The sequence below is a fragment of the Phodopus roborovskii genome, unplaced genomic scaffold, assembly GCF_943737965.1.
Source record: "Phodopus roborovskii unplaced genomic scaffold, PHOROB, whole genome shotgun sequence".
In the NCBI taxonomy this organism is placed as follows: Eukaryota; Metazoa; Chordata; class Mammalia; order Rodentia; family Cricetidae; genus Phodopus; species Phodopus roborovskii.
In genome coordinates, this window is record NW_026126434.1 from 22476586 (window position 1) to 22503256 (window position 26671).

Here is a 26671-nt window from a genome sequence, read left to right on the forward strand (position 1 = left end):
TGCCCCATGAGGGTAGGGCAACTGGGCTGGGGGTCAGGCAGTGGTAGATTCTGGTGGGCATGCAGATAGCCTGTGTTCCCATAGTGTTAGGAGGAGGCCCAGAGTTGTACATGCCTGGGGTAAGGCCTAGTTGGGCACAGACACTGGGGATCTGGCAGCATCAGTGGGGTTCAAAACTTTTATTGGGCCACTAGGTGTGTGACATGGAGCTCTCAGGTCTGATCTGATATAGGAGATAATGGGCAGAGATGGACAGGGCCCTGGGCATGACTGGTGCAGGCCGGCAGGCAGCCTTCAGAAGGGAATGTGGGGTGCATGAAGGGGAGAGGGAAGTGGAGGGGCAGAGGCTGTGGGAAAGGCAGTGGGGTTACTTGGGGTCCTCCAGTGCTTGAGGGCAAGGTATGGGTGGGATGGAGAAGTAGGAGGGAGCACCAAGGCAGCTGAAGGTAGGCAAGGGGTCTTGGGTCCAGAGTCCTCCTGTTTCAGACCTTGGGAGAAGGGCTTTCACTCTGCAGAAGACTCAAGTGTTCAGTCCAGCAAGGACTGGCAGGGCTGGGGGCCGATTAGCACCACAGAGGGGAGATGGAGGAGGGATGGGTGGGCATGGTGGGCGCGCACTAACAGATCCAGCGGATGAACCTGTCAAAGAAGCTGGGCTGGGCCAGACTGTCAAAGTCTTTCTCCCGGAAGATGGCCGCCCTGTCACCCAGGCTGATCTTGGTGAGCACATCCATGTCCACGTCGCTGCCCACAGCGACCACGGTGGGCACCACGTTCTGCTTGCGCATGGAGTGCACCGACTCCTCCAGGCTGTCATTGCCCGTGACACCATCGGTGAGGAACACAAAGGAGAGCTCTGCATGCCGCCGTGCCCCACCCCGTGCACCCCGCACCACATTGTTGATGGCATGCACGATGCCTGCACCCACATGAGAAAAGGAGTTGAGGTAGGCAGTTCTCTCCAGTGCCTCATGGATGGTGGTCAAGTTGTAGGTCAGTGGGAAGACCACCTGCTGCTGATTCTGACTGCCATACTGCAAGAGGGCCATGCGGGCGTTGAGCGGGTCGTCATCTTTTCGTGCCAGAGTCAGGCGCTGTGACACCTCCTCCACGAAGCGCCGTGCCTTGTGGAAGTTCTGCTCACCCAACCGCTCCGAGCCATCCAGCAGGAAGACAATGTCCACAGGCCGCTGTGTGCACTGGGCCACATATAGCTCTGCAGGGAAGATGTAAGGTGGGCCCAGGCGGGCACGGGGTGGCCAGCCCAAGAGTCACCCTGTCTCTGCATATACTCTGCACCCTGGATCCCAGACCTTGGGACTTTGGGGCTTCACCCATAGCCACCAATGGAGACCTCAGCAGAGCAGTCCAGGTGATCTCACTGACTCAGGCTCCTTTGGGAGCATGTCTACTGTTCCCTGGAGCTCCCTCTTAAACGGTCCCAAACTAGAGAACTAGACATCTGACTAGAGGCCAGAAGATCCATCTTTTGTCACCAAGCATGGTCTCAGCCTCAGCCAGCCACCTCTGGGACACTCAATAGCCCCAAAGCCCAAAATATAGTTACTCACATAAAGGTCATTCTTTGGTGAGGGGCAAGATAGGGCCTTTGGACCTGACGCCCTCTCCCTGCGGCCACTTAACATCTGAGCCACCTAGTCTGTCTGAGCCACATATCGCCCAGAAAGAGGAAGGGCTCACGAGTTTGGGCACTCACTATGGCTTTGGTTTGCTGTTAGGGTATGGCTGAAAGAGTCCAGGTGGGCCCTTGGTGACCACACTGCCACCAAGAGATGCACAGGGCACAATGGAAGCTGAGGCCACACTCACACCACCACACAGGTATCAGACCACAGGCGAGGGCCTGGTTACTTATTCACCAGACATCCATCTAGGCTCTCCCTAGTTAAAGACCAGTTCAGTTCACCCATGCATGCTGCCATGGCTCAGTCATTTGGGACCCCAGGGAATCACATTAAGAATAGCCAGACTCCAGTCATGTATGACCAAGAATGCTGAGCCAGGACCCAGCTGCCAGTTATCTTACCCCCCACCCTACCCAACCCCAGTGGTGTTTGAGGGTCCATCCTTGTGTATACTAGCCCAACTTGGCATTTGACCACAGCAATGCATTAAGTTACAGGTTTCATCCTTTTATAACACGTTTAGCATGGCTCACTCCCTGAGTCCGGAGCCATGGAGTGCCTGCAGATAGGCAGAGTATTTCTTAACAGAACTCACTAGCCACATACCTTATTCTAACATCCCTGGAATCTGCTCAGAATGTCTAGAAAGTTGTTTTTTTTTGGGGGGGCAACTGGACTTCCTAGCTCCTCACAACTGACAGGCACCCCCACAGTTATTACCACAAACACAGAGGCAGACATACAGCTGGGGCTGTTGGATTGGGTACAATCCCTTAACATCAACATCTACAGGGTCTGGGGGAGAGCAGGAAAGGCTGATGATGAAGACCCATTTGTAATCGGGAGTTTGGGGACTCAGGGGTCTCTGTTCCATTTCTGTGGGGTCCCTTCTTCTACCTGTGATCTCTCAGCAGGGAGAGAGTGTCACCTTCCCAGGAGGATAGGCCTTACCCTGGGCTAGAGGGGAACAGATGGGGACAAGGACATCAGTCCAGCCTGATGAGGTCCCTTGAGCTCAGTCAGAATACTCCAGGTTCATGAGCTTGCCTTGATGGCACGTGACTTTGCAGTGGGTCCCTTGCCACTTCCCACACTGGGAGAGGATGCCTTGATGGTCCTCAGTTTCCTGTCATACTCCCACCATGCCTTCATCTATCCAGAAACCTCGCTGGGCATACAGTGTTTGGGGACAGTAACAGACAGCTCTGGAACTTTGATCTACTGGACATGGCAGTAGCTGAGGTGCATTAAGACCCTTGTCACATCCCTATGGTTTATGTGGGCTATAAACTCAAACCTGACACAAAGCATGAAGCCCAAACAGAAGCAGGAAGAGGGGGGACCCCTCAAGCATTCAGATAGCACCCCACCCCAATTTATGCCCCCAAACACAGGTCAGCTCAGCTCGACTGAGGAGGTGTGCTCATCTGAAAGATTCCCAGAAGTTTACATCTTAAGAACCTTAACATAATGCCCTTTACAGTCCTTTGCCAGACATGAGATTCTGGGGTTTAAGGTGGACCTTCAATCCAATTACTGATGTCCTTGTAAAAAAAGAGGGTGGGGGGGTGGGACACAGCAGAAAGATAAGAGACTATGGGAAGATGAAAGTGATTACTAGAGGGTAGTGTGGCCACAAGCCAAGGATGACAGCTCTACCAGAGGCTGGAGGAAATAGGAGAGACCCTCCAGAGAGAATAACATTAAAAACATAAGTTTCTGACTAGGAGAGCAGATCCCCACTGCCTAAGTCCTCAGCTTGTGGTGGAGGCCTGGGAAGCTGTAAGGAGTGTGGGGTTAGCTCTGGCTAACTGCTCATGGTGAACCCAAGGCTTTAGCAGAGTGCCAGTGCAGTCTCTGGGTCCCCTGTGATATCCCTGTGCACCAATTTAAAGGTGTCAATAAACAGTTGCATCCAGTCCTGCCGCTCGACCCCTGTGGAGAACTTGGCCCTCTCGGCGGTGTAGACCATCACAGCCACCAGTTGGGAGTAGGCAGCTGGGTTCTGAGTGAACTCCGTGGTGTTTAGCAACTGCTGGATCAGGGGGATGGTCTTGGGGAAGGTGGGGTCCGGACCCTCTTCCGTGCGGAGGAAGGTGACCGGTAGCTTGCTGCCAGGCCATGGTTCATCTGCAAGGGAGTGTCCAGAGAAGACTTAGGGGCTCCTGTGTGTGTGGCTGGCCTTCAGCCCTCCTTAGGCCTCTGAGTACAGACAGTAGTTAGGACCAAAGAGACTGAGCCAGGGAGACAAGTAGAAGATGGAGCAGGTGGTAGTGTCTGGCCTAGGCAGGAGGCCTGCTGGGGTGATGAAGCTGAGAGCAAGCAACACAGCCAAGGAGACTTAGCACAGTAGCAGTCTGGGGGTATCCATAGAGCTCTAGGGAAACTCAGCATGGAGCATTAGTACCCAAGCCCAGCTGAGAGATGTGCACAAATGCTGTAATCATCTCTGGTTCAGTGCCATGTTTCTGCATCCCTAGGAAGAGCCAGCTCCAGGAAGTGCCCACAGACAGAACCACACCGCTAACATTTTGTCCCAGACATGATCTGCTGCTATCCCAGGACCTGTCTTTGAGGGTCTGAGATAGTGGTATAGACACCAAGGGAGAGCAAGATCCTCTGTTCTTCCCCCTCCCCCACCCCTCTTCTCCCTCACTTAGTTCCTCTTCTCTTTTTGTGTCTGGGTCCCGCCTCTCTCCCTCCCTTTCTGCTTCTGTCCCTTTCTTCCCTTCTCTTCGAGCCCCTGTTTTTCTCTTTCTTTGTTTCTCTATTCCCCCTCTCTCCTTTTATTTTTTGTATCTTTTTCTCTCTGCCTCTTTACCCTCCCCCATTACCGCCTCCATTTCTGGCTTCCAGTGCCTGCTGGAGCAGAAGGGTATGACTCAATGGATGTCATGGCCAAACTCACTCCTATTTCTCTGGTAATCAAGGAGGCACGAAGACACCCAGATGTGTCCAACAGGCCAGCTGTGTCCAACACAGGAAGGGGACCTCGGGCCTCAGGCCTCCCTGGGGACACTCCCTTCTCTAGAGGGTCTTGTTTCTTTCCTCCACACTTAGCACTCAGGCCTCGCTGCAGTCTTTGATAACATGGCCATTACTTCATACATTACTACATATTTTTTCCTGCAGTTTTGAGCCTCTCAGGCACTCTTAGCCACCATCCCTAGCCTGAGGCAGGTGTCTGGGTGGACAGAGCTGGCTACTTGGATCAGAGGGTCTGAGTTAGGTCAGAATCAGAAGTGTTCTTAATACCGTATTCACATCAGAAATGCTCACAAGGATGTCACCTGGGACCTATCTAAGGTCACTGGGTCCCCAAACACCACAGCTAAGTTACCTTGAAATTTTATATAGCAGTAAATGCAAATGTGCTTTATAAGGCAGTAGAAGGGGGTTAGGGAGCTGGGGAATATAGAGGGGGCCTTGTAAGAGCACTGAGCTTTGTGGGTTCTAAGACCTCAGTGTAGACCGAAGTCCCTATTTCCTCCTGACCTTGCCACCCTCCAGTGCTGGTGGGAACTGTCTGACCCTGGCCCCACACTGGAACCACTGTAACCTATCACCCAGTGTCACCCAATACAAGCCAAACACAGATGTTACCAGAAGGGAAGATGCAAAGAGGCATCTGAACACAGAGGCAAAGTCTCCTCCATAAGACATGAGCCGATCAAATTCAGCAAGTAAAACTGAGGTGAACCAAGAGCAAGGGCTGTGCCTCAGGGACACAAGACTCACTCAACATAGAAAACCAACATGACTGACCATTGCTTTCACAGCTAAAGAGGCCTCATGAGGTGTCACCAACAGAGCAAGCATGTGACAAGACTCAATGCCTTCCTTTCCTGACGACAAAGCTCAACAACTAAATGGAGGAACTTGCTACTCCATGAAGACAGCCACAGAAACACATAGCTGATGTCACACTTTGGAGCAGAAACTTGGACATTTCCAACTGTGATCAGGAGCAAGAATCATGGATCAAGGTCTGGCTTCTGTGTTGGAGGGACAGAGCCATCTGTGGCCTTGGCCTCCTCTCTACAAACCTCACTTAACAATACTGTGCTACAGTCTGATACCATGACCCACCAAAGGTACAGCTCATCTTGGGGTTCAATCAAGGTGCCAAGAGCCAGGATTTGGGGTCTCACTGCAAACATGGCCCCTAAACTTTGACTTGCAATTTGAGACTAGTGCTCTGAGCTTCACCCAATCCTCCCCAGATAACTTCACTGGGTGGCTGAGGCCATGGCATGCCCTGAGAGTGTTTTCTTGGTAATGACCCCTGAATAGTGTGAGACCCTGACTCCTAGTCCACATGTCCCTTCTGTTAGTGGTCTCAGAGCCTGTGCACATGCTCAATAGGCCACCTTGTCTTTGGGAAGGACCAAGGAACAGTGAGAGTTTGCAGGGAGATGCAGCTGCATAGTACAGGCTACAAGGAGTAATACCATGGTGCATCTGCACAGCAGCCCCATAATGCAAAACTGCCCTCACCACTCAATGCTCCTGGGAGGGGCAGGGCTTGCAGAGGGGACAGCATGGTTCTTGAGGCTCTAGGACATCTTCCTGAGGCTCTTGCCCAGTCACTCTGTAGCAGTGTCTGGGGAGGCACTGACAAGGTCTCAGCATAGCAGGGACATCTCCAACCCTCCCTTGGGAGTAGCAGCTCTGGTTCTAGCCTCCTATCATGAAGGCCACTAAGGAAGCCGCGGGGTTAGAAGCAAAGCCAATCCACTGCTGATGGGTATCAGTGTGCTTGCCCCAGATAGTGCACACTAGCCATTCTGTGTGGTGATATCTTTCTTGCACAAATAAAGCCTGTCTGGTGGTCAGAGAATGGAGCTTGCCAACAGTTAACCATAGAGGTCTGTAGGTCTGTACAGACAGACAGGAAGTGATGTAGCTGAGCAGAAATTTGCCACTAGCTAACCATAGATGTCTGGAGGTCTGTATAGACAGACAGGAAGTGACGTAGCTGGGCAGAAAAAGGATATAAGCAGGGACAAACAGGAAATTGCTCTCTTCTGTGTTGAGACGCTTAGGAGGTAAGGTGTGCTGTGGCTTGCTCCTTCTCTCTGATCTCTCAGTGTTTCCCTCTATATCTGACTCCAGCATTTTATTATCTAGACCAACTAAGAACTCCATTTAAAATTCTGCCCATCAGTTTTAGGGTGGTGTCTTTTGACAAGAGCTTGCCAGGCCCTGGCAAATGGATAGCTCTAGTTATGACCCCCATGAACCAAAAGGAGAGCTCCCAGTGTTAGGGAGATTTCAGACTCTTGGATGAGACTCCCTTTGTGTTGAAATGCCTTTTTGATTAGTGGCCAAGAGCCAAGCACAGCCAGGCCAGCAGTCTGCCCAGATGGTACCCAGCTAGTCCTCATCCTGAGCCCTTGACTCTACCATGCCAGGGGTGAACTTCAGGGGTTTTTCCCTAAGGAAGCACCTCCACAGTGGCAAACCCTTGAGGCTGCACAATTCCTTGTAGCATCCCTGGCTATTAGAACAAGAAGGATGCTGGGGTTACTCTGCTTGTCTGGGGTTAGGGTTTCAGGTACCCATGTTACCTGTTTGGCAGGGAAGTTCTGGACACACGATCTGGGGGTCTATAAGAGAGAAAAAAGACCATGTTTCTATTAATTCCTGCTGGGCCCGCAGTGGTCACCTACTAGTCTACTAGGAGTAAGGTACTGGGTTTCACCACTCACCTGGGCAAAGGACATCTTCCATGTCATCGATGAACTTCTCGGCCACCAGGTCAGAGAAGAGTGTCATGTTGCGCACCTGCTGTGGCTTGTCACAGGCGATGGAGTAGAGGTTCTCACTCTCATGCGTCTCATGGAACATGTCACCGATGCCGATGGCCGTCACAGTGACATCTCGATCACACAGAGCCCGAAGATTGAGGTCATCATCTCGGGGGTCATGGCGTCCATCTGTGATGACCACTGCGAATACCCGGGTCTTCTGGCGTCGGCTCTCTTTAATAAGCTGATTGTAGGCAAACTTGAGGGCAGAGGGTGTCCAGGTGCCACCAGCAATCCACTCGAGGTTTTTGACAGCCTCCTTGAAACTGGACAGGGAGTTGACGCGTTCGTCGTCTAGCCGGATGGCTTCAAAAGTGCCTTCGTGGCTGTACTGCACCACACCCACACGTGTGCCTACAAAGGCGAAACAGTGTGAACAGTGTCTACCAGTCTGCTTTCCCACTTTGGTCACCGTGACTCAGCCACCTTGAATGAAATCACAGGCAAAGCATGATGCTGGCTAGAGATAGAGTTCTGATCTGCCTCAGGGTCCTTCATAGTTTTCACTGACCTGTCTCAGACTTGGGGTCCTTGGCAATGGCACCCAGCCTGTTGACCACATTGATGACGAAGTTCTTCTCTAAGGTGAAGTTGGTGTAGCCAATACTCTCAGAGCTATCGATGACAAAGACCACATCCAGAGCACCACAACGCTTCTCACAGTCTGGAAGTGTGTATAGGATGACAGGGTTAGTAGGTAGAGAGTGTGAAGACCCTTAGAGTACAGGGCCAGGGATACTGTGAGTGATCCTTTCCCCAAACACTCCATCCCTCCTGCAATGGTGCACACACTCTGATGCACTAGGCCAACTCACCGCAGCACCCACAGGTTTCCCTCACATAGGTCATGACGTCACATTCCTGTAACAGAGCCCCAATGGATGCATTTAGACAGGGAGCACCTACTGTTTCCTGAGGGCTTCCATAGTAGTCCCTAACCTCATGACTGCTGGTGACCATGCCAACATGTAGAGTACACACATCTCCAACTTTGCCCTCACACCTTACCAGTGCCAACTTTCCCCACTGACCCCTGTCCTATGGTCTTGTTCTTGCCAACCTAACCACTGCTGAGTGCCCTCTGAGCTTACTACTCCTGCCATCCTTGATGCATCTTCTGACCTTGTCTCTGCCAACCTCAAACCTGTTGGCTTTGACCTCAGCCCATATGCCTGCTAACTTTGCCATCCGAGTTCCCTCCTTTGACTTTGCTTTTGCCAACCCCCTGTACATGGTGCTCTCGATCTTTGCTTTTTAGGAGAAGGACACCTATACACGAGGACACTGATTCCACACTACGTGACACCTACCGTGAGACCAGGGTCTCCAGGAGGGCCAGGTTCTCCCTGGAGGACAAAGGACAACAGTGAGAGGTGAGACTTTTGGGTCCCAGTTGCTCCTAGTGACACCACCCAGTGCTTACCAACCCATGGGCCCACCAAGGGCAGAACCAGGATGCTCTAAGTACCTTAGCCTGACTGGTCCAGGAGATATGGGCCAAAGGAATAGAGGTGGCTTACCTCAGGCCCTGGGATTCCTCTTGGCCCTCGAGGGCCAGGTTCACCAGGGGGACCAGGATCGGCCTGAGGAGGAACAGGGAAGTAGACTCAGTATGGCCCTGGGAGGTCTCTTTGCCCCATAGGAGTATTTATTTCCTCTGTCAATGGCCTCTGCTGGGAGTACAGTGGGCATGAAGGACCGCATTGCCCACTTCATCCTGAATCTGATGTCGCCCCAGGAATGCCCTAAGCTTCTACTATCAGGGCCTGGTAGGCAAGAGAGTACAAGACCACCAAGGAATTCTGCTGATATATCCCATGCTCCTCTAGTCACTCTACCAACCCATCTATCCATTACCTGTTCACCCATCTACCATCCCTCCACTGAACTGCCAGCCCCACCCATCTGTTCATCCACCATCATCTGCCATCCATCCTTATTTGTGCTGTCTTGCCCTTACTGTTCTTCATGCATCCACATGTCCATCTAGACACCCAATGGTTCTAGGGACATGAAAGTGAAGACGATATGGGTTGGGCTTGCGCCAAGGAACCAATGGGAGGTGCTGGCTGAGGATGGGGTGAAGAAGAGAGGAGGCATTTGAGCCTGACCATTCCCTTCAAGGGCTTGGTGCCAGGCAGGCTGGGTGTTTTCTCAGGAATCTTAGGCCCTCCTCATGCGCTAGGCTGTTGCCCTGAGCATAGGACGGTGACACTCACTGGCTCGCCCTTGTCTCCCTTCCTTCCAGGTGCTCCTTTCAGACCAAAGTCTCCTCGGCCTCCCTGTAACATAAGACACATGTTAGTTGTAGGCAATGGGTGGCATGCACACTCCCACCCCCACACTATAAGACCTTCCACAGACTTCCAGGAACTCGGAGGTGACACAGAAGTCATATGTAGAGTTCAAATGCTGGAAAATTTCAGGGGAGACCTAGCCTTTGTTTGGAAAAGGACACTGTGTTGTGTCCTTTAACCCACCACTTAAAGCCCAGCCAGGGCCCATGTAGATTGTTCTGGGCCAAGGACATGACCAAAAGAAGGTTCCCAAAGTGGACATGGCATGCAGGACTTCCATAAACCAACTAGGAAAAGGCTAATTGGGACAAGACCCCCAAGTACCTCAGGGCCTGGTGGGCCGGGCTCTCCTTTTTCACCCTGTGAAGCAAGCAAAAGTCTGACAAGTTGCAGTCACAGACCCCAAGTCTAACTACGGAAAGCGAAGCCCACTATCCCTGGGTGTTGAGTTCACTCCTCATGACTTCTTGGATATCAGAATTATATAGGAGCTCACACACCTTGGGTAAAGGCCACAGATCCCACATTTGCTGAGCCATGCTGACCCAGTCCTGGGCTATGTCTGACCCCTGGTGTCTCCTGATGTTGGCTGGATCTGCCTTTGTGCCAGGTGACAGGTGGTCCCATCCCCTTCCTAATCTTAGTCCCACATATAGGGAACCACAGAATCCTTGGGGCCCAGCCCACAGGGTTTTCCTGGGAGTTCTTGTCCCATGCCATGACTCACAGATGTCCCTCGGGGTCCTGGGTAGCTGAATCCAGGCCTTCCAGGATCTCCCTGAAGGCAAAGGTTGAGTTAGTTGTAGTGACTGATAAGGAGGCATATCCAAATAGTGCAAATGAGGACCAGGATATTTTGTGTAGGGTGGGAAGGCAGGCTGTGAGCCTAGCCTTGCTTGTACATCTCTGGACTGGAGTGTGTGTGACCGATGTGCCGGGTAACTCAGGGGCTGGGGCACACACTAGAGGGGCCACTGGGACCATGCAGTGCCCATGTGGCTGTCCATCCCTCAAGATCCTGCCATCTTTTCAGGAAGGCCATTGCTTGGGAGAGCAGAAGACAGGCTGCATGGTCTCCTGCCAATCTCCAAGCTCAGAGGTTAGGTCTCTCTGCCCTGGCCAGTCTCACTAGGAGCTGGGGATGGGAGGCTCAACAGAGGCTTCTCTTCTGCTACAGGGTTCCAAGATTCTTGTAACCTTCCTGTTTGGTACCCCTAAAGGCAACTGCTTTGGACCCCATCCCATATTGCCAGGAAGAAGGGACATACCTTGGGGCCTGGCTGTCCTGAATCTCCACGGGGTCCAGCATCACCAGGGTCTCCCCTAGATCCCTGAGGGCAGGAGAGGAGTCAGAAGTGGCCTTGTCACCTGAAATGGTGATGACCTAACCTACTTTGGCCAGCTCAGAGAAGATGGGAGGTCTTGGCACCAGGGCTACCACTTTGCCTGGGATTAGGGGTTGGGATGAGTGGGGAGTGGGTAAGTGATGATGAGTAGAGTAGGATGGGGAGTGGGAAGGGGGTCTGGGGCAGAATGGTGGGGGGGTTGGAGAAAGGTGTGGTGGGGAGATCAAGGGGGCAGGGTGAGGAGTGGATGGGGTAAGGGGCAGGGTGGGGAGTCGATGAAGGGTTAGGGGAAGGGTAGAGAACAGTTGGGATTGAGAACAATGTTAGGAGTAGGTGGGAGCCTGGGGGGGCAGAATGCTGTCATGGCCTCTGGGCTTCTGGTGTCCTGCTACCAACCTGTTTTCCTGGCTCCCCAAGAGCCCCCTGGGGGCCTCTGGGTCCAGGCAAACCTCTGTCTCCCTGCGAAGAAATGAGATGAGGGTAAGATGATGAGGTCTAGTAGTGTACCAACAGGGTCCTGATGTCAACCCTGTGGTTCAGGGTGAGGTCAAGCTGTCCTCACCCACTCACTGCCCAACAGTGGTCTTGCCTTGCCTGGGTCTGTGAGAAGGTTAAGTGGGGGTAGGAAGGTTATTGGGCATAGTTTTCTCCAGCCTGGCCTCTGTCACCTCCTGTTCTGGGACAGCCCCATTCAGTCTGGTATCTGCCACCCCCTGCCCTGAATACCTTGGCTCCTTTGCTTCCAACTTCTCCAGCCAGGCCTCGAGGGCCCTCAGGTCCAGGGTCTCCCTGTGAGAAGACAGGACTGGTCAGGTGTTGGCCAAGGAGCGATTCTGATGTCCCCTCTCTGAGGCGGTATTGGGGGAATGTGATGATGGGGTTATAGGAATAAGTTATTCACTCCACTGGGACAAAGACACTGACACTGGTGTGATGTCAGAATGCCTCCTGATGTCCTGTCATCCCCACAGACCAACAGCATCCATCTTGCTAAGGTCACTCTGGGTGGGGGGCGGGGACCCTAACCAGCTTAGAGGAAAGCTCTTTTAATGCCGTGTATGTCTGCAGTAGGGATGCTGCAAGATGGAGCAGTATGCAGCCTGTGTACATACAGGATGGGTGGCACCCTTCCAGAAGCCCCAGGGACAGCTGGGAGTGATTCTTTCTTTCTCAGACAGTGCAGGGACTAAACCCTGCTCAGTGGTTAGGCCTCAGTTTTGTTCTCCTGGTGGATGAAGATGGAGTCAACCCCTCAGCTTTATGGGGAGATTCCAGAGCAGACCCTTTGGCTCCTTACAGAGCAACTCACCTTCTCCCCCTTTGGACCATCACTGCCCGGGCCGCCCTTGGTTCCAGGATCTCCCCTGCGTCCCTGTAGAGAATGACCATGAGGGCGCTGGAGGAATGAAACTGCTGGGAGGGCCACATGGGCCATTTGTAGTCCTGTTCTCCCTAGTGTTCCCTCCCAATGATATCTTCCTGGGTATCTGTGTTCATGGGTCTATCTTCATACTACTGCTGCGTTAGTATTGTCCAGGTCAGAGAAAGTCAGAACTCGGTGTGGGTGCTCCTGGTCAGGCCATAAGTCTGGTCAATAATTGCGATGCGGCCTGGACAATCAGCATGGCCATTTCCGATCCTCCCTGACTGGGTATCCCCAGTCTCTTGTAAGGGTCAGCCCTAGGGTGGGGTCCCTATGCCAAGTTCAGCCCTGGGGGATCTCTGAAGGGACTATAGTGAATGGGCTGCTTGGGAACAGAGGGTTTTGCCTATCCTCAGTCAGTGCCATTTGTTAATGGCACTTCATAAACCCTGCTGCCCAGAGTCATGCCACAGAAGAGCCCAAAGCAACCAAAGCAGGGGCCTGGTTCAGGCTGAGGGGCTTGGGGTCTATAGGTGCAGGGTAAACTCACCGGCTCTCCTTTTGGTCCCCGGGGGCCAGGCCCTCCCTTGCCTCCTTTCACTCCCGGACTTCCAGGAGCTCCATTGTTGCCTTGATATCCCTGTGTGGGGCAGGAACAATTCAGCGTGGTTGGGAGCATGGCTGAGGAATGTACAGGGGCTACTGCATGATGGCTCCCTTAGCCATTCCTTACCATCCCTCCCCACATGTGAGGGCATAGAACAGTGTGGACCACACCCTGGCAAGAGTAGTGAGCAGGCCAGCAACTCACCTTGCTTCCCTTGTCTCCAGGATCTCCTGGTGGTCCCCTGCATCCTGGGCGGCCAGAGTCCCCCTGGAAGGGTTGGGGGTGACATCAGCTTTGTTCATGGACAGGTATTGGGCAGTGGGGCAGGACCATCTAAATCCCCCCACGTTATTGGGGCACACAGGATGCCAGGCATGGGGGGGGGGGAGACCTTGCTATGGTGCCCAAAAGACCAACCCATGAGCCCAGTGTAAAGTCTGTTGCCCTCTCTGGGGGAGGAGCCCTGTGTGAGGCCCTGGTAACAGTGGGATTGCTAGGTAGGGGCTTGAGGGAGGAAGCAGGTAGAAGGGGCATGGTCTGGGCTCCTAGGAAAAAGCTGCCTATCCTGTGGCTAAAAGTCTAGGGTAACCAGTGCCTCAGGGAGTAGGAACTACAGTGACTAGAGCTCCCTTCAGGATCTCAGCCAGCTTGAAAGGGGAGGTTGGCAAGCTGTACTACATGTGACCCTGCTCTTGAATCATGAAATTGAGGACAGGGCTTTGCTGCTGGGCTTCACAGCCTGGGTTGTCCCCTCACTGATGTGAGCTGGCACAGGGAGTCCTGAGGTAGGGATTTCTGAGGTGACAGCCTGTTCTAGAGCTATATCTAGCCAAGCCCTTACCTTAGCACCTTGGTCTCCTTGCTCACCCGGGCTTCCGGCTTCTCCAGGGTATCCATCGGGGCCCTGAGGAAGGTGAGAAAGACCCCTACTGAGTGCTACGACAGGTGGACTATGCTTCCCACGAGCCAAGAACACTCACACACAGCCGGGCCCCCAGAGCTGCTGCTCACAGGCTATGAGGTCCTGCCTCAGGAAGAGCCATGCCTAAGACCACCCTCGATGGCCATCAAAGTTTCAGAACTTCCTAGCCTAGGACCATGAGCTCCACCTGGAAACCATATGTATGTGTCTAGGGGTTTGCTCATAGGATCCTGAGGGGGTGGGTTGTGACCCCAAGACTAGCAGAGTTCCAGGCTGAGGTGAAGGCCAAGCAGGGAGAGGTTAGGCAGAAGAGAGAATCCAGTCTTGCTTCAAGCCTAGCCTGGTAGCCATGTTCCTTGAATGATGTTTCATGTGACAGACAGTGAGGATGGTGAAGTTACTCACCCGACTTCCTGGGTCTCCCTTGCAGCCAGGAGGCCCAATGCGGCCCAGTTTGCCCTGAAAGAAGAAGTAGGAATATCAGAGTGTAGATCTGGAGTCTATGCACATCAGTGATGGTACTGTCATACTCAGGCCCTTGTATGACAGGCCAGCTGCACCCTAGTCAGAGCACAGGAAGGTGAGGTGATTCCCATTTGGCTTCATGGAGACAGAATCCCAGAACCAGGCCAGGTGCGTGGGTGTAGAATGTCCTCACAATGCACAAGTGCGTGCGTGCATGTGTGTGTGTGTGTGTTTACATATGTATCTGTGTGAATAGACTTATGTGCATGTTGGGGGAGGTAGTGGGGGTGGGGCTGGTGATTCTACCTTCTGCCCATCGGTTCCATTCTTCCCAGCTAGGCCAGGGGCTCCCTGGAGAAGAAAGAAAAGAGACTGGTTAGTCCCAATCCTTGTTCCCTCTGAGCAGCATGGCAGGGCACACCCATCCTCTCAGGCTTACCTTCCGACCATCTGATCCAAATTCACCCTGTGCAGGAGGCAAGCAAAGTGTTAGCCAAGTTTCCAAGCTTCACAGACACTGCTGTCTTTGGGGTGCAAATGAAGACGCCCCCCAGCCCAAACATGAAGCCAGAACTAAGACCTAGGCCAGAACCTAGGTCTGCCTCCAGGAGCCGACAGGCTAGTGTACTGTCGGTAGCTCTATGTCCTGTGCGGCACCACAACTTACCTTCTCTCCCTTGAAGCCAGGCACACCCTAAGGGCAGAAGAAAAAGACGATGTGTTACCCAGGGCATGTTGGCGGGTGCAGTAGAGCCCTGATGCGTGCACAGTGTCTGTGTCATGCCTAGAAATCATATGTGGGTCCTGAACACATGCTCAATAGAGGAGGGGTCAGGCTGGATACATTGTTTTGGAGTGACCTTCAAACTGTAGAGGCATTTCCCTTTGGCAATAGGGGCTGGGCTGTGGATGTCCCCAAGGGCAGGGTGGGGAACTGCCCCAAATTGACCTTCCTCTACTTCCCTTCCTCCATCCCAGCCCTAGGTAGGAAACTTGCCTTGGGTCCTGGGAATCCAATGGGGCCTTCGATGCCAGGGTCTCCCTGTGAAGAAGAAACAAAGAACCTTGGGTGTGATCCCAGCCCTGGGTGCAGGGAGAGTGGTTGGGGGTCGCATCAGGGGCCAGAGGCTATATGGGGACCTTACCTGTCGCCCCTTCTGTCCAGGTTCTCCTGGCTCACCCATGTTGCCTTTGGCACCCTAAAAGTAGAGGACAGGGAAAAGGGTAAATTGAGGCAAGGGAACTCTGTCGTCTCCTGGGAGAGGTGATATGGCAAGAGCTATTGTTCCCTTTCCAGGTAGAAACATCTTGGAATAGGGTCAGCTGGCGCCACCAGGCCCTTGCTGACTGTCTTCTCTGAGCCTCGATAGACAGCTCTCCACGAAGCCACACTGCAAATGGGGCAGAGCATCTTCTCAGCTGGGGACGCTAAGGCTTGGAACCTCTGTACCATAGCTCAGACCACAGCTTTATACACACTGGGCTCTCCATAGGCCAGCATGGAACACATGGGGGACACTAGTTCCACTTAAATAGGATAGGCAGGGGTAAGGCATGGACTGAAAGAACTAGAACTATTCAGAAAAACCACATAAAATCAGGCTCCCAGGGAGCTGAAGTTTTATATAATAAATGTAGCAATGTATTAATACCGATTCACTTTAAATGCAAAGGGACAGAGAAGAAAAAAAAAAAAATCAAGAGGCAAAGGAGAGAGGAGGGAGGAGACCAAGCAGAGCAAGTGATCAGAACCCTATGTATCACAGCTATGCTGGGCTCTGAAGTCCCTGTGGCATTCACCTCCCGGGGCCTGAATCACCACTCCGCTGTGTGAGTGGTGAGGTGGCCCTGGGTGGCAAATTCATTCCAAGCTGTAGCAGGACTGGAAGAAGCAGGTCAGAGAGTGGCTGGCCCAGGAGATGTCTCAGCCAGCTACCCACTGCTGTAGAAGCTCTCACTGTGCTAGCAAAGAGCATGAGGCTGTTTTTTAACTTTCTTTCTAAGCCACTGCATATGACTGGTGTCATCTTAACTCCTCCCTACCCTTCTGCTTTCTGAAACATGAATTGCCAATTTCAGACACCGTGGTAGTGAAATTGGAAGGGGTTCATTTTATACAGCTCTGTTGTTAGAAAAAAAAAAAAATGCCAGGTGACCATTCAAAGCCGAGTCCTCAGGGCTAGTCTAGAATAAAGTAAATCTCCAGTGGATGTCTCGCGTCAATCAGCAGTTATGTCACTGACAGAAAGGGTACCTTGTGTGTTATTTTTCCACATGAGCATGATTTCTTATTTTGGAAATGTATTTTAGGTGGCATATCTTAAAATTTTTAAATATATTTCCTACTTTTCTCAAAGCACCATTTAAAAGTTTAGATTTTCGAGTTTGGAAGTGCTGAGGCCATCCACAGCCAGCTGGCCTTCAGTGTGGAATTCCGGCAGGTCAGGGGTCTTCCTGGAACATGAGTCCCAGGCTCTCCGGGTCTCTTACCTTCTGTCCTCTATAGCCCTTGGGTCCATGGGGCCCAGGAATCTCCAGGCAGCTCACCTTGTAGCACTGAAATGAGGTGGACAGACAGCAAGTCAGGTAGGTAGGACAAATCTCCAGTTTGGTATGGACTGGGGACAGGTGTAACCTTGAACTTCCAGAGGAACTTCCCACACACCCATACAGACAACAGAGTGGAATGAAGGACCAGACACACAGGTGCTGGGCAGATGTGGCCAGTGCTTAGTCAAATCATCTAGCTAAGTGAGGCTGGGACAAACAATGTCAAACGGTAACAAGGACCAAAGAGCTAGGCACCATCTGTATACAGGGACTGATTTGCCTTTTTTTTTTTAATAGCTGCTCTAGGATGGTTATGTTTCCATAAAAGGAGTAGGGCAGGCCTACCCAAGGCTATAGCATGCCAAGACAGGTATATGGCTTCCAGTCTGGGTTAGATAAAGCCCCCCAGTCTGGGCTTCTCCAGGAGTCATGTGTTTGGTAGGTAACTCTAGTTCCAGCCCCCAGGGGACTACACAGCCTGGGTTTGGTTGGGGTTGGACTGGGGCTTCATGCAAGCTCAAGAGTATCAGGCCCAACAGAGCAGGTGAACTTCAGTCCTGTGCTGCTCTGGTCTGCTCAAGGCCCTGGGAAACCAGGAGTGTGGTGTTGTTCCTCTGTTGGGTCAGCAGTCTTGGTTGCCAGCAGGTAGCATAGGCTGCACCATAGTGACAGGGCAACTCACCTCTCCATAGGCTTCATGTTTCTGCAGAAAAGACAAAGACCCGGATTAGCCTGAGCCTGGGGATGTGTGTGAAGCTTCCCCAGTCTGGGTGGGGATGGTGGATAAGAGAGGACTTGACCCTAACCTCCCTCAACTGCCTTAGTCACACAGGGACACACTCAGCTCTAACTCTGTCACACTGGTGAGTGGACAATATCCCCAACCTCTGCCCCTGCCACAGCTACTCACCATGACCTTGATGATGCGGTTGATGGTGTCCTGGTCAATCTCAGTAGAGTCGGGCCTCATGGTGGCGTAGTTGTTGCGGTAGAGCTCATGCGGGGTGTTAGCGATGTCCCGCAGGCCTTGCTCATTTAGGTTCCTGTTAGGGGCCACAGCAAAGAGCCGGATGCCCTCCTCACGGGCACGTTCAGCCTGCATTTTGATGCCCCCACACGGATTGCCTGTGACGTGGCCGTCTGTGATGACCACAGCAAAGTTGACCATCCTACGGCCTACATGCTGCCGGATCTGCTGTGTCATGTTGGCTAGGGCACAGTCAGTAAAGGTGCCTCTGCGGAAGGAGCGGATGCTTTGGAGGCTCTTAGTGAAGGAGTCCCGGTCGCTGCCTGGTGGACTGAACACCTTCACCTGGTCCGAGAAGTGCAGACCACCGTAACGCCAGCTCAGGGCCACCTGGTCCAGGTAAAATTCATTCTGCAGCTGGCTGATGAACTGAGGTACGAACTGTTGCATATGATAAAGCAGACTGTCTGTTGGGGACTGCATGGCCACACTCTCCGAGGTGTCTAACACGAAGTACACGTTGACTGGGCAGTCAACCTTCTCTGGAGTGGGGGAGGGACAACATTAAACCTATCAGGGCTTGCCAAGTGGGGGCTATAATGTGAGCCCTATGAATACCACATCTCTCCCAGAACTCCACAGCCACAGTCAGGTACCTGGACAGTTGTTGTTCCTGTCAGTGGTAGAGATGTCGGGTGAGATGACTTCCTGCTGCTGAGCGTGGAGGACTCCCAAGAGCCCCCCCAGCAGGAGCACAGAAAAAGAACCCTGGAGCATCTTGATAGTAGTCACGGGCCTTGATGTCCTACAATAAAAGCAGGGACCATTACAGACACCGCCCACAAATACAATGCTGACCTCCCAGGGTGGGATGCATTTGGCTGGTAATTCCTTCAGGAAACAGGGGCCTCCATGACCCATGTTGTTGCCCCCACCGGTGGGAGAGTTGTATCTCTCCAACTTTCAGTTGGCTGCAGGGCTCAGTTCTAGGCTGGATTTAGACATTCAGCCCTTCCCTGTTCTCTGGGGCCAGGGTACACACAGATGATCCATTTGAGTGGGTTGGAAACACCAGGGAGCAGTGTCTCTTTACACATTTCACTCCAGGGCCTGAACAGGAACAGGCGGAGGGAGAAACATGCCCATTTCACTCAGTAGATAGGTCCTAGCCTCAGTGTGGGGCACTAAGCATATCCCTCTCCCTTAGCTTGATCCCCATCACATGGGCATTGGTATGGACTGAGCGGGGTCAGAGCTAGTCAGACACAGTGATTTTTAATATGACTTTCTACTAGGTGCCAGCAGGCTGAGGGGCAGCCCTTTCCCCACCACGAGTGCAGCAAGATCACTAGCAAAGAAGCAACACAAACTCTCTGGAGCAGGGGTGGTTGTGCCCCTGGAGAGACTTTGCCCTAACTTGTTATCTGGAAAATTTATCCAATTAGAGAGAGTACTCCAAACTTCAGATGCTACATTATTTTAGTTGAAAAAAAAGTAGAATCAGTGAGCAGCATACTTCATACTAAAAATGGAAGGTATTAAGTATTACACACATTCTTGTAATTTTAGCATTTGGGAGTCTTAGACAGAAGCCATGAGCTCAAGACCAGCTAGTCTACACAGCATGATCCCATCTCAAAAAGAAGAGAGAGAGAGAGAGAGAGAGAGAGAGAGAGAGAGAGAGAGAGGGAATTGACTATACATGAGTGTGGTAGTTTGAATGTAATTGGCACCTATAAGCTCATAGGGTGTGGCACTATTAGGAGGTGTGGCTTTGTTCCTCCTTGTTGGAGGAAGTATGTCACTGTGACAGTGGGCTTTGAGGTCTTCTATGCTCAAGCTACTCCCAGTGACACAGTCTACTTCCTGTTGCCATTGAGTCAAGATGTAGAATTCTCAGTTCCTTCTCCAGCACCATATCTGCCTGCATGCCACCATGTCCCACCATGATGATAATGGACTACTTCTGAAACTGTAAGGCACCCCAATGAAATACTTTCTTTATAAGAGTTGCTGTGGTCATGGTGTCTCTCCACAGCAATTAAAAACCCTAACTAAGACAATAAGCAATTGTTGATAGAGATGGTAAGAACAGACAGGAATCATAGAATAGATCATGGAAGTAAAAATGAGCATAATGGTAACTGAAAAGACAGAGGTCTTAGGAGAAACAAAGAGATGCCAGAGGGACCTTGTGTTGAGGGTCATGAAAGCCCATCATTACCAGGAAAACAGAATTAATTAGGCACACTCATGTGAAGTGTTCCAGTTGGGAAATCTACCTTGTAATGGGAACTTTAAAACTATCCATATAGGAACAAAAAACCAAAAACAAAAGGGGAAAAACAAACTCTAGGAAACAGCTAAAGGAAAAAAAATCGTTGGCAGTTATATAGGCAGCCATAATTGTCCCAAGACAACTCCTGATTTTCACCTCCTGATATTCCTATGCTTATGTAGTCCTCTCACATCAAATCACTGCTGGACAATGAAATGATGGTGTACAGCTTCTAAGATGTGGTATTTGTTTGTGAGCTCAGCACATGGCAGATGGAGGTAGGAGGGCTGAGGGCCGAGGCAAGCCTGAGAAATGTAAAGCAAGACTCTTGTAGGGGACTTGAGACTATTTTTTTTTTCTAAATCCATTCTGCCAATCTGTTTCTTAATTGCAGAGTTTAACCCAATTTCATTAAGAGTAATTACTGACAAAGGGTGGCCTCTATTTTAGCATTCGTTTTCCCTATACCTTACTCATCTGTGTCCCTATCTTTTTTTTTTTTTTTTATAACTGTCTACATTTGTGTTTAGTTGATTTTTAGTCATGAAATGTTCAGATACTCTTATCATTTCTTTGGTATTTGTTTATTCTCTCCAGGTGGTTACCGGGGAGACTGTATTTCAGTTCCTAAAACTTAAACTGTTTGAATCAGTACCTCTTTAATGGCATAAATAGTCTCTTCCTTTAATATCCCTGTCCCCATTCCTTTCACCTGTCAGTGTCATAAAACTCCATCCTGGGGCTGGAGAGATGGCTCAGTGTTAGGAAGGTGTCCTGCGCTTGCAAGATGACCCAAGGTCAGTTCCCAGCATCCATGTTGTATGGCTCACAACTTCTTGTAACTCCAGCTGCAGGGGACCTGATGGTCCCTTCTGGCTTCTATGGGCACCAGAACTCACATACACATACCCAACACACACACACACACACACACATACACACACACCATTTAAAAACTCTATTCTCATGCAACTGTACCTTGATACCTTAAGGGAGTTGGCTCCAGGATATATAATTATGTATATCCTCCTATATGCTTTAAATCATGTTTAGACTGCTGTTAATACCAAGCGTGGAAATAAATATTTGTTATATGACATTTTAAAGACACTGACAGAATAATAAAAGGTCTATAAATATTCAGTACAGACAATTTTATTTTCAATCTGTGATTGGATTTATAGATATGGAAAAGGTGAATACAGAAGGCTGACCATATACCATTTCAAAACATAACTAGTATATATTTAAATTTTAATTTTTTAAATTTTATGTGGGTGGGTATTTTTCAATGTATGTATGTGTGACACATGTGTGCCCGGTACCTAAGGAGGCCAGAAGAGGATGTCCAATCCCCTGCAACTGGAGTTACATTCTGTAATGAGCTACCATGTAGGTGCTGGGAATCGAATCTGGGCTCTCTGGAAGAGCAGCCAGTGTTCTTAACCACTGAGCCACCTTTCCATCCCTATAACTTTTTAATATACTAATTTCTTATAGCAAAGAGATTTTGAAATTACAAATAAAAAGTGGAATACTAACTCTTAAACTAATAATTGTTTTTTAAAAAATGTATTAGCTTTTTAATCAAGTAGAAACCCAGACTGGAGCTGCCCTCCATTGTTACAACAACACTAGCTTTTGATGGTTGCCCCCATAGTTTCCTTTTCTGAGATATTTATGTTTCCTTATGGCATTGAATTACTGTCCATCATCCTTCATGTGAACCTTCAGGGTTTCCCTTAGCATTCTTCTCAGGGCAAGGAAAGTGATGATGAACTTCCTCAACTTTTGTCAATCTAGTGATGTCGGTTTCTCCCTTACTTTCAAAGGATGGTTTTTTTTTTTTTTTTTTTTTTTTAGGTATAGCTTTTTAATTGGTAGTGTTTTATCTCCAGCACTTTGACTGCATTGACCCTCTGCCTCTGGACTTGATAAGAAATCTACCAGTAAACTTATCAAGGCTCCTTTGTATTTGACAAGTCATTTTTTAAAAAACTGCCTTCAAGATTTCATCTTTGGAGTTAAATTTTATTGGGTTTTTGTATAGGCCTCTGAGTTCATTCTGTTTGGAGTTTAAGCTTCTTGGATGGCAATATTCATGCCACTTATCAAATCTGTTAGGTCCTCAGATACTGTTTCTTCAATTCTCTACTTCTTGTATGACACTTGGCTTTGTTCACTTCTCTCAAGAATTCTCTTCCCATGGGCTTGACAATTTCCTTGTTCTATCTTTAAGTTCACTGATTCTTTCAATGGCTCAAATATGCCTCTGACTCTCTCTAGTAAAACTTTTCATTTCAATTCTGTACTTTTCAGGGCTGTTTAGTTTACGTCTAGATTTTTCTAGTTCTTTCCATTCATACATCATTTCCCCACTTTCTTTATATCCTCCATTAGTTCTTTAAGCACGTTAAAAATGACTTTTCTAATGCCTTTGTCTAGTAGCTCTACCAGTGAGTTGTTTTCATAGAACATAGGTTCTATTGATTTATTTCTTCCCTTCATTAGTCAAGCACTCTACCACTGAGCCATGTGTCTGTCTACCCTTCTTTGTTGGTATATCTACTGACCTCGCAATTGTTTTCATCTCCCATTGCAATTCTCATGAATTCTGGATGAAGTGTCATTCTTTCATGTTCTTTGTGATAATTTGCTGAAAACTGGAGATTTGAGTGTAATAATGGAGTAACTCTGGGACTCAGAGTCTCTTCCTCCCTGATGAATGGAGGTTTTAATTTTTTATTGTGTATTGTTCAGGCTGCCTCTGTGACAAGAATCAACCTGAGTAAATGTGAAGGCTTCTTGGACTCCTTCTGAGCTGCCCCGCCCCATGTTCCCCTCCATGGGCACACACAACAACTTTCTAGTTTCCTCTGGACCTGTCACAGCCTCTTAATGTATGGCTCTGACATGGCAACAGAAAAAAATAAAGTGGGGAATAAAGTTTTATTCCTTAAGTACTTGGGAAGCCACTTCATCCAGAGGGGAAGAGAATTGCAGGAATGGGAGATACAATAATGCCCAGGCCAATAGCGTTGTCAAGACAGACACCCTAAAATGTACCTTCTGAAGTTCCAGGGAAGTGAAGTTAGATATTAGTAACAAGGGGAAACTGGGGAAACAATCTAATGAAGAGCTGAACAGCCAATAGGAGAGGGATAGGCAGGGCTGCCAGGCAGAAAGGAATATAGAATATAGAAATGTAAAAGTCAAGGGGCAAATAAATGGTAGATGGGATAATTTAAGAAAAGCTGGCTAGAAACAAGTCAAGCTAAGGCCAAGGCCGGGCATTCATAAGTAAGAATAAGGCTCTGTGTGTGATTTATTTGGGAGCTGGGTGGTGGGCCCCCAAAGACCAAAGTGTAAAAAAAAAAAATTCAACTACACAAGAGAAGCAAGAAAACAGTTGAAATGAATAAAAACCAATAAAAAGTTCTGAAATGTACACAGCAGAAACAGTGCTAAAAGGGGAGGCACACAGCTGTAAAAGCTAAGAAAGAGCACATGCCAACAGCCCATCTTACACTTTAAGGAAGTGGGAAAAGGACAACAAAACAAATCCACAACTAGCAGAGAACAATAAAGATGAACAGAGGAAAAACAAGATACATATTAGGAAAAAAAAAAAAAATGGAGAAAGTCAATGAAACCAAATCTGACTCTCAGAAAACACCAACAAAACTGACAAGTATTTAGCTAGGTCAACAAAAACTTTTTGAAGAAAATTAAAATTAATCATAGATGAAAGCAGAAGCACATTAGCGAGTTCCACACACCTATTTAATATAAAAAACAACTATAGTGCAGGATTGGGGGTGTGGCTCAGTGGTAGAGCACTTGCTTAGCATGCACAAAGTCCTAGGTTTGAGCCCTAGTGTGTGCATGTGGCTCTCTCTCTCTCCCTCCCCCTCTTTCTTTCTTTCTCTCAATAAAACCAACCAATCAGAAAATGACACATGATGGGGCTATCAAGTACAATGTGGGGACCCTTGTGCACTGTTGATGAAAGTGTAAACTGGTGAAATTGTCCAAACCCTGGCGACTTCTCAAAAAATTACAGACAGAACTGCCAAACGATATGGCTCTACCAGTTCTGGGTATGTTTTCATGCATTCTAAGTAAATATAGAGAGATTTAGTCCTTCACCTCCCTCACCAGAGTCTCAGCACATATCCAAGTAGTTAAAAGAGAAAAGGAACATGGGGAAATCGTGACCAGGCAAATCACAATAATCCTACAAATAGCCAGTGATTGGTAATGCTGCACAATTGAGGCAGAGCAGACTCACAATTGAGGCATTGCACACCAAGATGGGCAGATCAGCAGAGACCAGATGATACAAATTCTACCCCACTTCTCTGGTGGGTGTCAGACAAGTGATGTAAGCGCCCCCAGAACTGAGCTCCGTACTCCCTGATCATGTCACTGTCTGCCACATGGACTAGGAAGCTATCCCATGTCTAGCTAGTGCTTGTGTCTTGGATCTCCAGTGGGTCTGTGTGCATGCATGGGGATGCTGTCCATCGTATGGTCCATCCCAGTGTCAGGGCAGAGGCTGGGTTCCCAGGTCTGCTCATGTGTAGTACCCTACAATCCCTGTCTATTTGTGGGCTTCCCTAAATTCCTAGACTTTTCATGAAAGAGCAAAAAGAGACAGCATGGCTGACATTGAAGTGTGGGCTCTGTAAAAGGAAGAACAAGCAAAAACCACATCAACCATCTGCATTCTAGAAATCATGCCATCCCTACATCTTAACCCAGTGTTTTGGGCTGTGAACAGTCGGTATACACTGTGCATCCAGACACCCCAGACTCCCTGCTAGCTGAGATCGGTAAGTGCTTCTAAGCAGGATCTTATTCTGAGATCAGAAAGCAGAACCATCTCCAGGAGGGAGGGTGTGGCTGGTGTCCCATGCCAGGGTTTGTGAAAATTCCAAGTTCCTTCATTCTGGATTCTTAGAGTCACAGCAGGGTTTCCCAGGTCCTGCTGAGAGACCCTTCCAAAGCAGAGCTGCCTGGATGTGCTGGCAAGTCACCACTGGACAGGAAGGAATCCACCCTCCAGCAGACAAACTGCCCAAGTGGCAGCAGCCTTATCAGCTGCTTCCAAAGTCTAGGCCTGACACCATTTTATTAGGTAGAGAATTTCACTGTCCCTAAGAGTGATGCACAGCCCTCAGAAGGGCTGCTCTCCACCCCATGCTCAGCCCCTCTGGTCTGGTCTGGGGTATTTGGTATCTATCACCTGTTCCCTGGAACCCTAGGTCCAAGCCCAGCCCCTGGCCCTACCTCTTCCCTCAGATCTGCTTTACCTCCAGTACTTGTGAGATGAAGTCTCAAATGCCCCTTTCTTCTTTTTTCCCCCTCCCTAAGCGTGTGCTGGCCTCAAAGCCAGAACTATTTAATTGGAAAAAAAAAACCCCAGTAAGTTAGTGTGAACCTTAAATGGCCCCTTTAGTACCTGGTCCCTCTATGGCACTGGCTCCTCAGGTGAGCATGGGGATAATCCCTGAACACCCAGGCTCCATGAGAGCTATGCTGTGTTGCTATCTATAAGGAGCTGCCTCCATGGTTAAACTCTGTGCTCTGGTTGTGCCTTAGGGAGTCCCGGGGGGGGGGGGGGTAGGAATGGAGAGTGACAGGTATTATTAACTCGGGTCCTCTCTCACCTTAGGGTCCCTCAACTCCCGCTTTTCTCCCTAAGCTCAGAGTAAGTTCAGGGAGAGGGTTGGTTCTCTCCTTGAGAGCTCCTGGCTTGCGCACCCATAGGACCTGAGACTCACTTCTTTGTTGCCCACAGAACAGCCTTGAAGCCCATCTGAGGAGCTGCTACCTTCCCCATGAGTAAATACCCTTCCCTGTAGCCTGCAGAGAGGCCAACAGGACCTGTGTCCAAGTCACACCATGTCTTCCCACCGAGGCAATTTAGGTTCCTTAACCCTTCGGAGATGTCCTCCAGGCCAGAGGTAACTCAGACCTGCTAGACATGGCCATGGATCTGACCAGATGCCAGACACTCTGTGGACTGTGGAAGTAGAGAGTCTGGGCCATCAGTGGTTAGTAGAAAGCTGTGGACTTCAGACCAAAAGGAAGCCTGCACCCCAACTAGACTATATCCCACAGAGACTTAGGGGCTAGTTGGACACTTGAACCCCGGGACTGGACAGTCAGTCGGTTTGCATAAAATTGTGACCACTGAGAACTCAGTCCCTCCTTAGAGCCCTGTTCTTCCCCTCCTGGCTAGGCTGGACCCCACAGAGCTTACCTGGCTTAGCACTTCCAAGGAGAGGCCGTCTGGGCACTTCCGAGGAGAGGCCCGGTCCTGCCCGGTCCTGACGGCCCGAGATGCGGGCGCCGAGTGGGTAGGAGGGAGGGGACCGGGACCGGGGGCGGCCCAGGACAGAGCGGGAGGGGAAG

The 26671-nt window shown here is 50.1% G+C and overlaps 1 protein-coding gene across 2 annotated transcripts; it reads right to left on the reverse strand.

The window, feature by feature from the left end:
• Nucleotides 1–160: 160 nt before the first annotated feature.
• Nucleotides 161–26671, reverse strand: Col6a2 (collagen type VI alpha 2 chain). 2 transcript variants are annotated; one of them, XM_051186954.1, is made up of 28 exons: nucleotides 26520–26670; nucleotides 18630–18778; nucleotides 17917–18515; nucleotides 17689–17709; nucleotides 16947–17012; nucleotides 15602–15655; nucleotides 15454–15498; nucleotides 15124–15150; nucleotides 14896–14922; nucleotides 14763–14807; nucleotides 14397–14450; nucleotides 13911–13973; nucleotides 13274–13336; nucleotides 13013–13102; nucleotides 12409–12471; nucleotides 11826–11888; nucleotides 11496–11558; nucleotides 11022–11084; nucleotides 10481–10531; nucleotides 10078–10113; nucleotides 9676–9738; nucleotides 8977–9039; nucleotides 8767–8802; nucleotides 8272–8317; nucleotides 7968–8120; nucleotides 7358–7810; nucleotides 7217–7255; nucleotides 161–1216 (listed from the first exon to the last, which is right to left on the reverse strand). In XM_051186954.1, the coding sequence occupies exons 2-28, from the start codon at nucleotides 18748–18750 to the stop codon at nucleotides 618–620; spliced, it is 3066 nt and encodes a 1021-aa protein (XP_051042911.1). In that variant the 5' UTR covers nucleotides 18751–18778; nucleotides 26520–26670; the 3' UTR covers nucleotides 161–617. The 2 variants fall into 2 exon arrangements, with proteins under 2 accessions (XP_051042911.1, XP_051042912.1); XM_051186955.1 differs by lacking the exon at nucleotides 161–1216 and adding an exon at nucleotides 2133–3776 and having other exon boundaries at nucleotides 26520–26671.